The 13,900-nt window shown below is 39.1% G+C and overlaps 1 protein-coding gene across 2 annotated transcripts in view; it reads right to left on the minus strand.

Moving 5' to 3' along the window:
• The window catches only part of LOC105063926 (ABC-type organic anion transporter ABCA8), a 67,189-nt gene that overhangs the window by 51,321 nt on the left and 1,968 nt on the right, over positions 1-13,900 (minus strand). Inside the window, exons 3-7 of one of the 2 annotated variants that reach the window (XM_010948627.3) lie at positions 13,411-13,697; positions 11,004-11,068; positions 6,016-6,117; positions 4,727-4,931; positions 538-702 (exon numbers count right to left, since the gene is read on the minus strand). In XM_010948627.3, coding sequence (XP_010946929.2) covers positions 538-702; positions 4,727-4,931; positions 6,016-6,111 — 466 coding nt within the window. In that variant the 5' untranslated portion in view covers positions 6,112-6,117; positions 11,004-11,068; positions 13,411-13,697. The remainder of the gene's footprint in view (positions 1-537; positions 703-4,726; positions 4,932-6,015; positions 6,118-11,003; positions 11,069-13,410; positions 13,698-13,900) is intronic. The other variant, XM_074343559.1, reaches the window with a different exon arrangement.

The following is a 13,900-nucleotide window of genomic DNA, read 5'->3' on the forward strand; positions in this document are numbered from 1 at the left end:
ACGTAAACCTAAGATCTTCTCACCTGTCCTCATGCAGCTACTAAAACCCAAATCTCTTGCTTACTGAGATTGGCAAAATCTTAAAGCACTGATAACCATCTAGCCCCTTGGCTTTGATCTCCTTCTCATTTTGAGTCCTTGGGAATTTCCCTTACTTTCATGTTTACTTACTCAGACATTTAAAGGGAAGTTTGTTCTATTTTATCTACAAACAGCTTCATTTTTCTTTAACAAGAATACCTTACAGCCACGTATCACATATTATATGAATGTATACATGCATGTATATAATACACATATGTATATATAACTATATAATGTGCATAATATATATGAAACCATACATGACAACCACATAATGCAATATTTTAACAGACCTAAAAATCAATGTACGTTTTTAGAATGTGTTGATTGGCTTTCTGACCTCACCATTGCAAGTAGGGATTTTAAAAATTGCTGTACTATCATCTATTCTCATGCGTGGTTTGTGACACAACTGCAGTAGAGAGGGGTGGAATTGTGTCTCTGGAAGGTTACCTGTATGGTCCCTGTATTCATTCCTTATTGGGATTCTGTGTCCCAGCAAGAATTTCAAATTATAGGAGGATGTATTAGTAAAGATGACTCTTACTACTTCCTCGGGATAATTTGCTGTTAATTCTTTAATACTGTCTTCATTGGCTAGTCCCCAGACTTCTTTATCTGCCATTATAAGAAGGGAATGTTATTGTCAGTACATTACTAGGAGAAAAATGTCAGGATGTCATAACTGCTTTTACTAGAGTTCTTTACAGAAATAAAATGAAATCAAGTATTAACTTTCAGCAAGTCAGGCTAGAGTAAAGGTTAGGGAGAGACATTTCTAAAGTGCCACCTGGATATAGTCAGAAGGAATACATGAAAATCAGTTATTTTATTTTCATATATTATAATTATTGAACCAATTTCAACCACATATAATACTATATGATATCAACTAAACTATTCACAGAGTAATTAGCATTACAATAAATCTCAAATGACAGTAAAAAATAAATACATTTAAACCGCAGTTAAGCACTGACATCAGGTGGAAACAACTATATAACTTCATTTCATTTAACGACTGTGATAGTAGAGTTAACATGCAGAAAAAAATAAAAAATTGTAAAACATGTTGAGTGACTGTGTGGACGTCATTAAAATAATCCCTCTTTTCTGCAGATACTGTGCTCAGTGCTGTATAGATGTTTTATTAAGGCTGAAAGAATGAGAAGGAATCCAAGAGAAGGTCTGGACTGCGGTGGGAAAGCTGAAGATGCAAGTAGAGACAGCAGGCAGCATGTATTTTGATAGGATTAAAGCTGAGGGGGATTCTGTTCCTTGAATCTTTGCGGTCATGAGCAAGTCATTTAACTTTGCTACTCAATTTCCGTATTTGTAAAATAAACTTAATAATATCCATTATTAGTAGTACAGAACACTCACATAGAGTACAGAAAAATGTAGTACTGAGTAATAGCTTTATTAGAGAATATTCTTTTCCTACAGAATGAAGTCTCTGTGGAAATCTACCACGTGGTAGCATTTAATGAATATTTACTATCATAACTGCAATTATATTATTTATAAAATAAAGATAATAACATGTCCGTTGTGAAAGTAAACTTGATTTTGCACAAAGAGGTTATTTAATGACTATTTATTATCACAAATGCATGTGACTTTGAATGAGGGTGTTATTGAGAAGCTCAAATTCATGACACTATGACACTGTGATACCTCGGAGGACACCTGTGAAACAGAGGGTGACAGCAAACCCATCTCAGGGTGGACTGGGAGACTGGGCCTTAGGGGAACAGTTCAGATCAGGTTACGATCTTGAATCAGAAGTGGATTCAGCGTTTGCAGGTAAGATGCAGAGCGCAGACATTCAGATTCAGGTGGAAGTAATGGTGTGATGGTGGATGAGGCACCATGGGAAAGTACGTTTAGGATGCTTTACATCCACCTGGCCTGGTGGTGTGCAGTTAAGCATGGATGGAGGGAAAAGTCCAACATGACCTGGGAACTCTGGCCACAGACACACCAGGTGTGCCTGAAGGCTGGAGCAGAATTATGGACAAAGGTTGACAAAGAGAAGAAACATTACATAGACTTCCAGTGACTGGGTAGGGTAAGATCCACAGGTTCCCCTTGAAATAAATCTCTTGGTTGGGAATTATGGTGCTTAAAATTAATACTGAGTACCTGCTATGTCACAATTGATATTCTTTTTTTAAAAAATTGAGATATAATTTACTTAACATAAAAGTCATCTTTTAATTTTTTATGTTATTAAATAGTTTTATAAAACACAAGTTGTATCATTGTGCAGTCTTTGATGATACTAATGTATTAAAAACTCCTACTGATGGGCATTTTTTCCATTTTTATTGAGATTATAATTGGCACACGGCACTGTATAAGTTAAAGGTGAACAGCAAAATGATTTGACTTACAACATTGCAAACTGACTATACTTCAGTAAAAAAATTATTTGACTTACATATTCATAAAATGATTTCCACAATGAATTTAGTTAACACCTGTCATCTCATATTGATAATGAGAAAAAGGAAAAAAAGAAAGAAAAAGGAAAAGAATATTTTTCTCCTTATGAGAACTCTTAGGATCTGCTCTCTTACTAGCTTTTGCATATATCATACAGCAGTGCTCACTGTAATCATCATGTTGTACATTACACCCCTCGTCCTTATTTGCCTGATAACTAGAAGTCTCGACTTTTTACCACTTGCTCCAATTCCCCTTCCCTTACCCATCCTTTTAAACTGTACAGTCTTATGGTTTTTAGTATATTCACAAAGTTGTGCAAGCTCGAAGCCACTTTAAAATTACAGCTCAACTCACATCTTTGAACCAATCACCAGAGATTCCCCTTTGAGGTGTATATTTATATTTGTAAAGAGTAATTATTATTTTTATTTGCCTGACATCCATCCTCCTCGTAAACATCCTAAAATTCACTTGGGATACTTCCCCTCTTTCACTCACACATCATGTGGTTTGGATATGGTTCATGGGGACCTGGGAACCCAACCAATGGGCAATGACAATACTGTCTCCCCCTATCCAATGAGACTAATTCTCGATGGACCAAAACCAAGACTAATCCAAAGTAGACAACTTGTTCCAATGGGGACAATCCCTGAAGTTATTTTGAACTGTTGGGAAAGCTCTGTACTCCTTTCACTGGGGTTGCTTAAGTGGTAGGGCTTCCACCTAGAGATTGTGAAGACCAACTCTGCCTCTGTCTGGGGAAAGCCAACCTGTGAATGAAGCCAGCACACATTACTGCCTGAGAACTGGAGACACATTCCTCTGTCTCATTAGGAGCATTAATACTCTTTTTTCTTAAAGCTAAACAAAATATGCCCCTTTCTCTTAAGACAAGTTGAACTGAGATTCTTGCTGTCTCAGCTGAAATACTCATGAAAAAATACAGCACTGTTAATTTTATTTTGCATATGGTGATAATGAGGCTCAGAGAAGTTTATAACTTGAAAAACGCACTACAGATGTGGTTGCACTGAGGTGGGAAGCTCCAATGAAAAGACCAGCAGGACCCCCAGGCAGGACCACTACTTTCCCACTGGCACCATCTGGTTCGCTGGTCTGGCAGTATTATCTATCTGGCTTTTGTGCTTCTGTAAAATGGCTTGCTTCTAGGAGAACGGAACTTACCCCTAAGATTCTATTGGTTCCCAAAGCTCACTCCTGATTGGTCTATTTCTAATACCTCATTTGCATAAATCTCACTCCCGATTGGTCCATTTCTAACACCTACTCTGCATATGATGTTGCAAAATGTTGCAACGTCTTGACTGGTAGCCTATAAAAGCCTGTGTAAACCTACAGACAGGGTCCAGGGCCTGGAGTGTTAACTCCTCTGGGCCCGCCGGCCTAATAAACCTGAGTTCTCCAACCCTCCAAGTGCTGCTTGGTCTCTCACTAGGATCCAGGTTGCTGTCACACTGAACTGTAACGCTTTGCTGTAACAGCATGACTGCTTTTAGTCAGATATTCTCTTGCTCAGTTCAGTTCTCTTGCTCCTGCACTTGGCTGCTTCTCCTCTAATTTCAGGAGATTGTTTACCTAAGTGACCTTGATGATAATAATGCTATTCTTATTTTTCATTGATAAGTTCCTTCACACTGAAGGGTGAAAATCTGAACCACAGAATACTTGTCAATAGTCTTCAAATATATTAAGACAATCCTTTTGGTAATAAAACGAGAGGATAAAATTCCTATAATCAAATTTAAGAAAGGAAAGACCCGTTGTTTTCTGTCTGTAGTAACAAGCAAATGCTAGAGCAGGTCTCGCTGTAGCAACGATGTTTCCACAGCCACGTGTCAATGAATCCCTAAACATGCCTGCTTTTCAAAGTCTGCCAACTGTGTACTCCATGCTTCCCCAAAAGCTGTCCAAGATCAGCAGATTTCTTTGTTGAGAGACTCTGCACTCCAGGTGGTAATCTCTTTTGTGGCAAATAAGAGGTTCACAGTTTTGACTTAGATATTGAGTGATAACCTCTTACTTGCAACAAAAGGAAAGCAGATTCACATTTCATGTAATCTGGAAATTTTGACAATTCACTCAGTTTATCAACGAAATGCAACCATTTGCAGTGACATGAAACGAACATTGACATCAGAAATTCCTCTTAGGTTGCTAGAAAACTCACCTTTCATGAAGGAGGCTGAGGCCACTATCTTCATTATCTGTTGAGTGGTGTTGGTGACAGGCGTGTATGCAATAGCAAATTTAGATGCGCTAAATGAATCTACCCGTCCCAGGTCCATAGGAGGCAGGGAAGAAAAATCGTTAACTTGATGAATGTCAGGATATAAGTACAAAAAAAGTAGCAGGAACAATGCATTCAACCATTCCTATACAATTCAAGAGAAAACATAAAGAAAATTATGATGTCGGTGTAGTCATCCAAGGTCGTTTGGTCACACAGTTTGTCTCATTGCTCACTTTTCTAATTTCAATACATTCCACATTATGACTTGTTTAAAATATGGAAAGAACAAAATTCAGCAGTCTGAGTAATTCCAATGAACTATTCATAGGAATTCAAATTTATTCATCCACAGCATCAGTCTAAAGCATGCACTGATCGTAAGAATATGAGAGGTAACAGTGGCAAACTGTTACAAAAGATCATCCGCTGGTATCACCTGGTAGTTGATTCTGCTGAAAGCTTATGTGCTGTGACACAGTTCGAAGGTACTGTTCACTTAGTAATAATCCATGGCTTACATGCCAAGATTCCAGTATTGGAAATGAAATACAATGTAGGTGACCTGAGAAACACTGTCTTGGTTAGTTACCAATAGTGGTCACTTGGCAAACCTCCAATAAAAAATCACTTGTTTCCTAAATGCAGGATTGCAGGAAAAATTCACAAGAGGTACACAGTAACATTCCAATTTAGTTAAAAATGCTGTTTAGTGGTAGCTATCTGATTTTAAAAAGCATATCAAAGTCCATGACCAGGATTTTTGTTATATGGTATCATAGGAACTAATGCTGATTTTTCTTCTTGGCACTGATTATATTTCTAAAATGTTTAAAAACTAGTTTTGAAGAGAATGGTGTAGTTTTTAAAACAAAGAGATTCAAAAGAGAAAAATGTCAGTTACCTATTTCTGTGGGTTGATCTATTTACTAGACCCTCAGTGTCTTAACCTGAGTATCCATGAATGGGAACACTAGTAAAAAGCAAGACCATTGACTTTTAAAACATGCATTGTATATTTTATTGCTGTCTACCATCAGTGCTTTTAGACCTCAACTTAAGGGCCTGTGCCAAGTAAAACATCTTCAGACAAATGAACAGTTTGAGAAACAGCTTCTGCTGTATGAAGGTATTTCATTCTTTCGGAGAGGACACAAAGCACAAATACCTCCCAAGGAATATACCTCTGTCATAAATGCAAAGTGACATAGATGTTGAATCATACATACTATTAAAGTCTCTCTTTTCATTCTCCATTTTTTAAGAAAGTTCTTGCATAGTAAGGCCCAGGTTTGCTGACACACACTCATCTCTCTGTTACTCATTTTGCCCTGTTTAATAAGAAAGGAAGAAGACAAAACAAATGTGAAGGTCTTAATAGGAGAAAAAATATTCTGAAAACAAAACAAAAAAAGAGTAGCCTGGTAACTCCAGGGTTCCAAGTGAGTGCCGAGAACCTGGGTGTTCCAGGGTTGGCGGTTCAGAACTCCCTGCCTCCTTTTCCTCCCGTTTCCAAACCCTTTACTCCATCGTGTTTATTGTTGTTGTTATGCACCGTGACCATTCCCCATTTATTGCCTCTTGGCTCCAACTTCTCCCCTCCCAGCCTGCTCTTATGAAAATGGATCTGAGCCCTTTAAATAGTTTTCTTTGCCAGCTGGACAATGTGAAGCTTTGTCAGTAGAGAGGACTGGAGACACTGCAGGAAGAAGCTCTTCCTCCTGGGATCAGAGTAGCTCATTTGCCTGGTGCTAAGAGAATGTATCCTCCCCCCCCCCCCCAACCACCACCGCCCACTGCTCAGACTAAATGGTTTTCTCCAATGCATAGTGCCTGCCTGGGCAGGTTTCACTGTGGGCTTTTAATAACTCTTGACTCCGGAGCAGTGGTGTACCTGGGAGCCCAGACAGCAAAGCCTTTCCCCCAGAGCTCTGTTTCCTCCAGCAATCCTCCTGCAAGGACAGTGCCCTCCAGTCTCCGTGCCCACAGCTCACCATCCCGGCTTCTCTCCGTTCAGTGGGCTGCACCTTATTCCAACCTTATCTCTCCATCTAAATTTGTTCCTCCCTCAGCCTTAGAACGTCCTTTTGAGTTTCAGTCCATCTTTCCTGCTATTTTCCAGTCACTGTTTAATAATTCTCTATATTAAATTCCATTTGTTTAAATTATTGTGTGGCTTCTGTCTCCTGATTGCACACAGACCAATGCATACATGAGCTCGCCTTGGCTTCAATAAACACATGGGGTGCACTTAACTTAACATCACTATAATATTTGACTTATTTAAGAAACTGAATAAATGGTCAGTGTTAGGAATCCATCAAAGACAATTCAACAGGCTCATTGTTCTTCCGAGCAGAAGTCATTACACTCTATACTGATTTGTTGTGGGAAGACTACAAAGTATCCTTTCCCCAGTGGGAAAAAAAAACCTTAGTTTTCACTTTCCTTTTATGAAAAATTTGAGTGCTGTGACAGAAAAGTCACCAGACTTTAGGACCTGGCAGAATGTAAAAAGAAATATATATTTAAATGACATTTATTTCTTGTTTCAACCTTAGAGAATACATTTATATTTACCAAGAAGAGGCACTGGAGAGTCACCAGGAATATATAGATATATCCATATATATTCTACAAAATCATTGCAGCAGTTGGTACTACTATACCCATTGTATGAAAATTCATCTTCCCTATGTCCTCACCAATGCCTGATAGTGTCTCTTTTCTGTACGCTTTCATACATCTCCCTTTTACTTATAATGCATATACTCTCAAGAACACATTGCTGTTCTCCTAACCATGGGAGAAAGCCAGATACTGTAGAACTCGCCTTGAACCCACAAGAGAGCTGATACCCCAAGGCCGCCGGATGAACTGAATTCCAAACGGTAAAAGCCTCCTCCAAGGAGAGAGCGGGTCCAGTCCAGGAACACTTCCACCTTTGATCGAATGTGAGAGGAAAACACGGCCACGATAAAAGCAGGTGTGAATAAAACACTTGAAATGTTAATGAATTCCTAAGGGCTGAATGTGGACGGGCACAGCTGTTCACAATTCCTGGGAGTCCTGGCACAAGGGCAATGCACACGTATTTGCCAGTTTTTCCCCACAGGTGTCACTTGGTACTCATAAAAAATGAGGGCAAAGCAAGAGGACTGAAAGACCCCAAAATGGCTCACAGGCCACAAAACATGCCCACTTCTCAGATTTTCTATTAAGAGCAAAAACTGTAAACTTCTTGGGAAAGGACGAGTGTCCCTGCCAGCCCCACGCAGACATCTGCTGTTGCATCTTGGGGAGGAGCTGAAGCAACAGCCAACTGTTCCTAAGGGGTAATCTGTCAGTCCTCCCACTCCCACACCCGCTCCTGTTCCAGGATCGCTTATACTGCTCCTCAGGGGTAGGTAGAAGCAAACAGCCATCTTCCCCTAGGGGAGAGGAAAGAAACCTTCCCCCGTGCACGCTGTACACAAAGCCTGTACACTGTGTACAAAGCAACAGCCAGCTAGCCCTGAGGGTGGGGTGGGAACCTTTCCAACCCTATTCCTAAGCAAAGATAAGTTGCTGCTGCTGTTTTCTGTGAGGACGTAGCATTCATACAAAGCAGAGGTAGGTTATCACTGAAGGAAGAGTGGGATGCTGTCACATATCCAGGACCTCCCAACATCTACATGGATAGATCACATGATAAGCCACAAAACAAGTCTTAACAAATTTAAGAAGACTGAAATTATACCAAGTATCACCTCTGACCACAATGGTGTGAAACTAGAAATCAACAACAGGAAGAAAGTTGGAAAATTTACAAACATGTGGAAACTAAACAACACATTCCTGACCCACCAAGGAGTCAAAGAAGAAATCAAAAGGGAATTAAAAAAAAAAATCTGAAAACAAACAAAAATGGAAATACAACATTCCAGACTCTATGGGATGCTGCAAAAACAGTTTTAAAAGGGTAGTTTATAGCTATTAATGCATATATTAAGAAAAAAGAAAGATGTCAAGTAGATAACCTAACTTTACACCTCAAGCTACTAGAAAAAGAAGAACAAAGTCCAAAGTTAGCAGAAGAAAGGAAAGAACAAAGATCAGAGCTGAAATAAATGCAGTAGAGACCAGAAAAACAATAGAAAAGAATCAATAAGACAACTTAAAAAATCAATAAAAGATCAATAAAAAAGAGCCAGCTTTTAACCAAACTGACAAAACTTTAAGTAGACTAAGGAAAAAAGAGATGATTCAAATAAATGAAATGAGAAATGAAAAAGGAGACATTATAAATGACACTACATAAATATAAAGGATCATAAGAGACTACTGTAAACAATACATGCCAACAATTGGATAACCTAGAAGAAAAGGATAAATTCCTAGAAACATACAACCTACTGAGACTGAATTGTGAACTAACAGAAAACCTGAACAGACCAATAACAACTAAAGATATTCAAACAGTAATCAAAACTTCCCAACAAAAAATCCCAAGGCCAGATTATTTCACTGGTAAATTCTACCAAACATTTAAAGAATAATTAATGTCAACAGTTCTCAAATTCTTCCAAAAAAATTGAAAAGGAGGTAACACTCCCAATCTCATTGGAATTACCCTGATGCCAAAGTCAGATAAGACCACTACAAGACAACTACAGACCAATATCCCTGATAAATACAGAGGAAAAAATTCTGAACAAAATATTAGCAAATTGAATTCAACCACACATTAAAAATATCATAGATCATGACCAAGCGGAATTTGCCTCTGAAATGCAAGAATGGTTCAACATATGCAAATCAATAAATGTGATACACCATGTGAATAGAATGAAAGATAAAAATCAAGTGATCATCTCAATAGATGCAGAAAATTTTGCACTTGACAAAATACAGCTTCCTTTCATGATAAAAGTTTTTAGTGAATTAAGTATGAAAGGAACGTAGCTCAACCTAGTAAAGGCCATATATGACAAGCCTACAGCTAATGTCATACTCAGTGGTGAAGAGTTGAAAGTTTCCCCTCTAAGATCAAGAGTAAGGCAAGACTGCCTATGCTCACCACTCTTACTCGGCATTGTGTTGTCCAATTCTTCACCTCTACTTGTGTCCACACCCTTTGTCCGGTAACTTTGGAGTTCCTTCTATTAAGGCAGACTGTAACTTTGACCAGTAAAGGAGGTGGCAGTGATGACGTGCCAGTTCTGAACATAGACCTTATGAGGCTTTGAGCATATCTGCTTGCTCCTGTGGTTCTGTCATTGCTATAACAGCAGACCTGGGTTAGCCTCTGGAGGATGAAACGCATGTGAAACGGAGCTGAGTCATCTCAGTCATCTCAGTTTAGAGTAGCCTGCATCCCAGAGATATGAGCAAGTCTAACCAAGATGAGCAAAACCTCTTAAGGATCACCTGAGGCATCCCAGCTATAAATGCTTATTGTGGTGTTATTCATTGCCTTTTTTTTTTTTTTTTTTTTTTTTGCTGTGTAATGTAAATGCAGCAATAGACCACAGGTATGCTACTCGATTGCCTACTGAGCTTTTACAATATTCATTTTTTTGGGGTTTAGTGACTTTTTATTTTTGATTTCCAGCTTAGTCATGTTGTGGTCAGAAGAAGTACTTGCTCTGTAAGACATTGCTTCTTTGAAATTACTGGTGATTTCTTTGGCGGTACAGTATACTTTAATATTTAAAATATTCCATGTGTGCTTGAAATAAATGTATATCACCTTTAAAGTTGTTTTGTATACATCTATCCAATCTTCTTAATTGTGTTTTTGAATCTTCAGCATCCTTTCTAATATTATATTTACATGACCAATCATTTCATGATATAATTCTATTAAAAATGTCCACACTAATAATGGTTTGCCAATTTCTTACTACATCACTTTTTCATTTTTACCATATGCGTCTAAAGGCTAAGTGGGTAGGTACATAAAACACGGCTCTGTTGCCCATGTTTTAATGGCAGCTTGCTTCTATGTCTGATAAGAGCATGGAGACACGAGATTTCTTTGGCTTGATATTTGCCTAACGTAGCTCTAGCCATTCCTTTATTTTTAACCTTTTACCAAATTTTTTAGTTTGATTAATGTATGGAAAATTCAGGGTCGATTTACTTTTAAAATCCCAACTAATAGATACCATATGTTTAAGAGGTAAATGTAATCATATATAAATGTTCATTTTGGATGATTGTGTCTTATTCTTACCTTAAACCTGCTTTTTCTTTGCTTCTAGTTTTGTCCGTAGTCTTACCTTCTATTGAACTTCTTTCCTGTCCCAAAGATATAAATCATATTTATATTTCTTTAATGGCTACTCTTAAATTTTGGGCTCCCCAGGGGACTCTTTCTTTTTTTTTTTTTTTAAAGAAACTTATCATCTGTTAGCCCTATCTTCTTATAAACAAAGACTTTTTAGATATTTTATCTCTCTGATGAATTCCAACCCTGACCATTCTGGTTATTATTATTTAGAAGTTTGATTCAATCATAAAGAAGATTTATTTTTGCCACCTATAGTTAATTAGATTTGCCAGTGGATTATGCAGGTGAACTATGGGGAGGCTGTAATACATTTGAGCTTGTGTTTGAGATGGAAGGTAGAAACTCCACCTGAACTAGGCTTTAGCTGGATTAAGAACCCAGGACCCTCTGCCTTGAGTGCAGGCTACTTCACTGTGAAAATATCCCAAGAACTCTACCTAAAATTGCCTGCAGAGAGCAGCATTATTCTTCCATAGATACTGCACCACCAACCAGAGGGCCAGGTGTGCACTGGCACAGCGGTAGACCATACCCTTCCCCTGGTAAAAGCAACAAATCACAGGGTTAGCATACTCAACCTTGAGCAAGGAATGTGTGGTGGGGGCGTGTGTGTGTGTGTGTGTGGTGGTGGTGGTGGTGGTGGCGGTGGCGGTGATCAGGCAGATGAATTTATGCATATATTTTATTGCAGCAAAATACCTCAGTGCATAATAATCCTACTGCATCTTTCCACAGTCCTGATCAACCAGTACTACACAAATATGATTTGCTGAGCCTCTCCTGAAAACTGTGGGACTTGAGTGCTCTCAAAAGGTCTCCACTGCAGGAGGAAACAGTGTATCTAAGCTGAATTATAGAAAATGAAGGGATTCTGGAATAGTCATCAGTTTTCTGAGAAACACGCCAGGGATGTGACTGGAAAGAATGGGTCAAGACTTCTGAGCACAGAGCCAGCAGCTCTACCTTGAATGCGTCCCTTAAGTCCTGAATTTGGACCAAGCGGTCGGCTCCCTCTGTGTGTATGTCATGTTGGCTGGGGACAGAAACCACATGGCTGCCACTGACTCACCCACAGTGATAGGGAGGGCGTGTGCCCCTAGCTTGACACTCTCATCCCATTCATGGAACTGGATGACACTCAGGGCTTTGCTATCCCCTAGAAACCAAGCTCCGGTAAGAGGTGCAGGGGCCAGTCCCAGCGGGAGGCATATTAGCCAAGGCAGCCCCAGGGCACCTTCCCACAGGGAAGACCTATACGTGGCTGCTAACTGAGGCTGAGCGGCAAGTGCGGCCGCAGCAGGCTGAGTACAGAAGTGAGAGGGCCCGTGCAGTGGCCGCTGGAGGGAGGAAGCTGGTTCCCAGATAAAAGCATTAGGTCAGGGGTCCAGTGAGAAGGAACTGAGGAGCCTGAGAAGCTGTTCCTAGTGCAGAGAATTCTGTGTAGAAGCTTTTAAGGGGACTGAGCAGGGCTGCACAGGAGGGTGAGCTGGCCGAGAGGGTGATCTCACCGCGGAATCAGCCGCAGCCCAGCAAAGCGTGGACACTCCTGTTGGCTCCAACTCCTTAGATCTCTTCCATTGTAAATGAATATTGCTTACTTTATTTTTCCCCAGTTCATGTACGTGCTGGAGTTCATCAAAAGACTAGCAACCACTAGAATCCCCCATTAGACATGAAGTAGATAGTTTCAAATTGTAATGACTGATTTTTCTCCTCTCACGTGGGTGTTAAATTCAGAACAATGTGCTTACACTATAGGAGCATGAAAGTTCTGTTTCCTGCAAATAATGTGTATGTGAAATAATATTATGACAAGGAAAAGCTACATATTTCATGCTTTGATTCAATACATGGTGTGCACAGAGTTAAAAATCCTGGAAAGCAGCTTACGTTTCTAAAATTCTTACAGCCCGAGAGTGAGAGATAGAGACAATAAAAATATTTGTTGTAAATTCTTTTGACAAACAGGCTCAAAGTTGGAAAAACTTTAACCAGAATGCCCCTAAATTGTTGTAGAATAAAAGTAAATACTTTTAACTTCAAAAACAATCCAGGTTCTCAATTGTCAAGATTCTTATTTCTCCACAATTTCCACACTCAAGTTTCTGACTTAAAAACCGACTGCATAATTTTTTTTAAAACTTACGTTTTAACTCAATGTTTTCATCTTTATAATATTAAACACCAGATATCCAAAAACATCAAAAATAGCCCCTTAATTTTCAAAACAATTTCTCCACAGATGGTTGGCATTCACTTCTTAAAGTCTTATAGTTTTGCGATTAAAATGAAAAAGAAAACGGAAAACCCCAAAACAAAACACAGAAAAAAAAAATTACAATGAACTTACTTTTCAGAAATTTGAAGCAAGGAATCTAGAAGCTTAGTTTATCCACTGGGCTCCTTATTTAGAAGAAAACAATTCACTTTTTTTTTCCCCCGGTTTCTACCACATCTCCAGAATGTGCTTAAACTGTTTGACTTCTGTGAAAATTTCCTCTGAAGCCTGCTCTCCGAAGACAAGTTAACGATCTCAGTTCTGTTGGCCCTGCCAAACATCACGTCCACGTGATCACTCTTGTTTTTCTTTGACATCAAGCCAGTTCCTGCTGAACAGTAGCATTTCCACTTGGTTGCCTGGAGGAATCGTATGAGAAGGAGCAATCTTGCAGAGGAAGTCCAATACTCATAAACTTTTCTCTATTATGCCCCAAATAATCCGGCTAATATCAAAATTTAAAGCATTGTCTTTAAACCGTGAGAAAGAAAACGGTTTCATCAGAAAAAAGCTCTTTTCTCTCCTGAGATCTCTAGACTTGCCTGCTTGGCATTATCACCTG

The sequence above is a fragment of the Camelus bactrianus genome, chromosome 16 (assembly GCF_048773025.1).
Source record: "Camelus bactrianus isolate YW-2024 breed Bactrian camel chromosome 16, ASM4877302v1, whole genome shotgun sequence".
NCBI lineage: Eukaryota > Metazoa > Chordata > Mammalia > Artiodactyla > Camelidae > Camelus > Camelus bactrianus.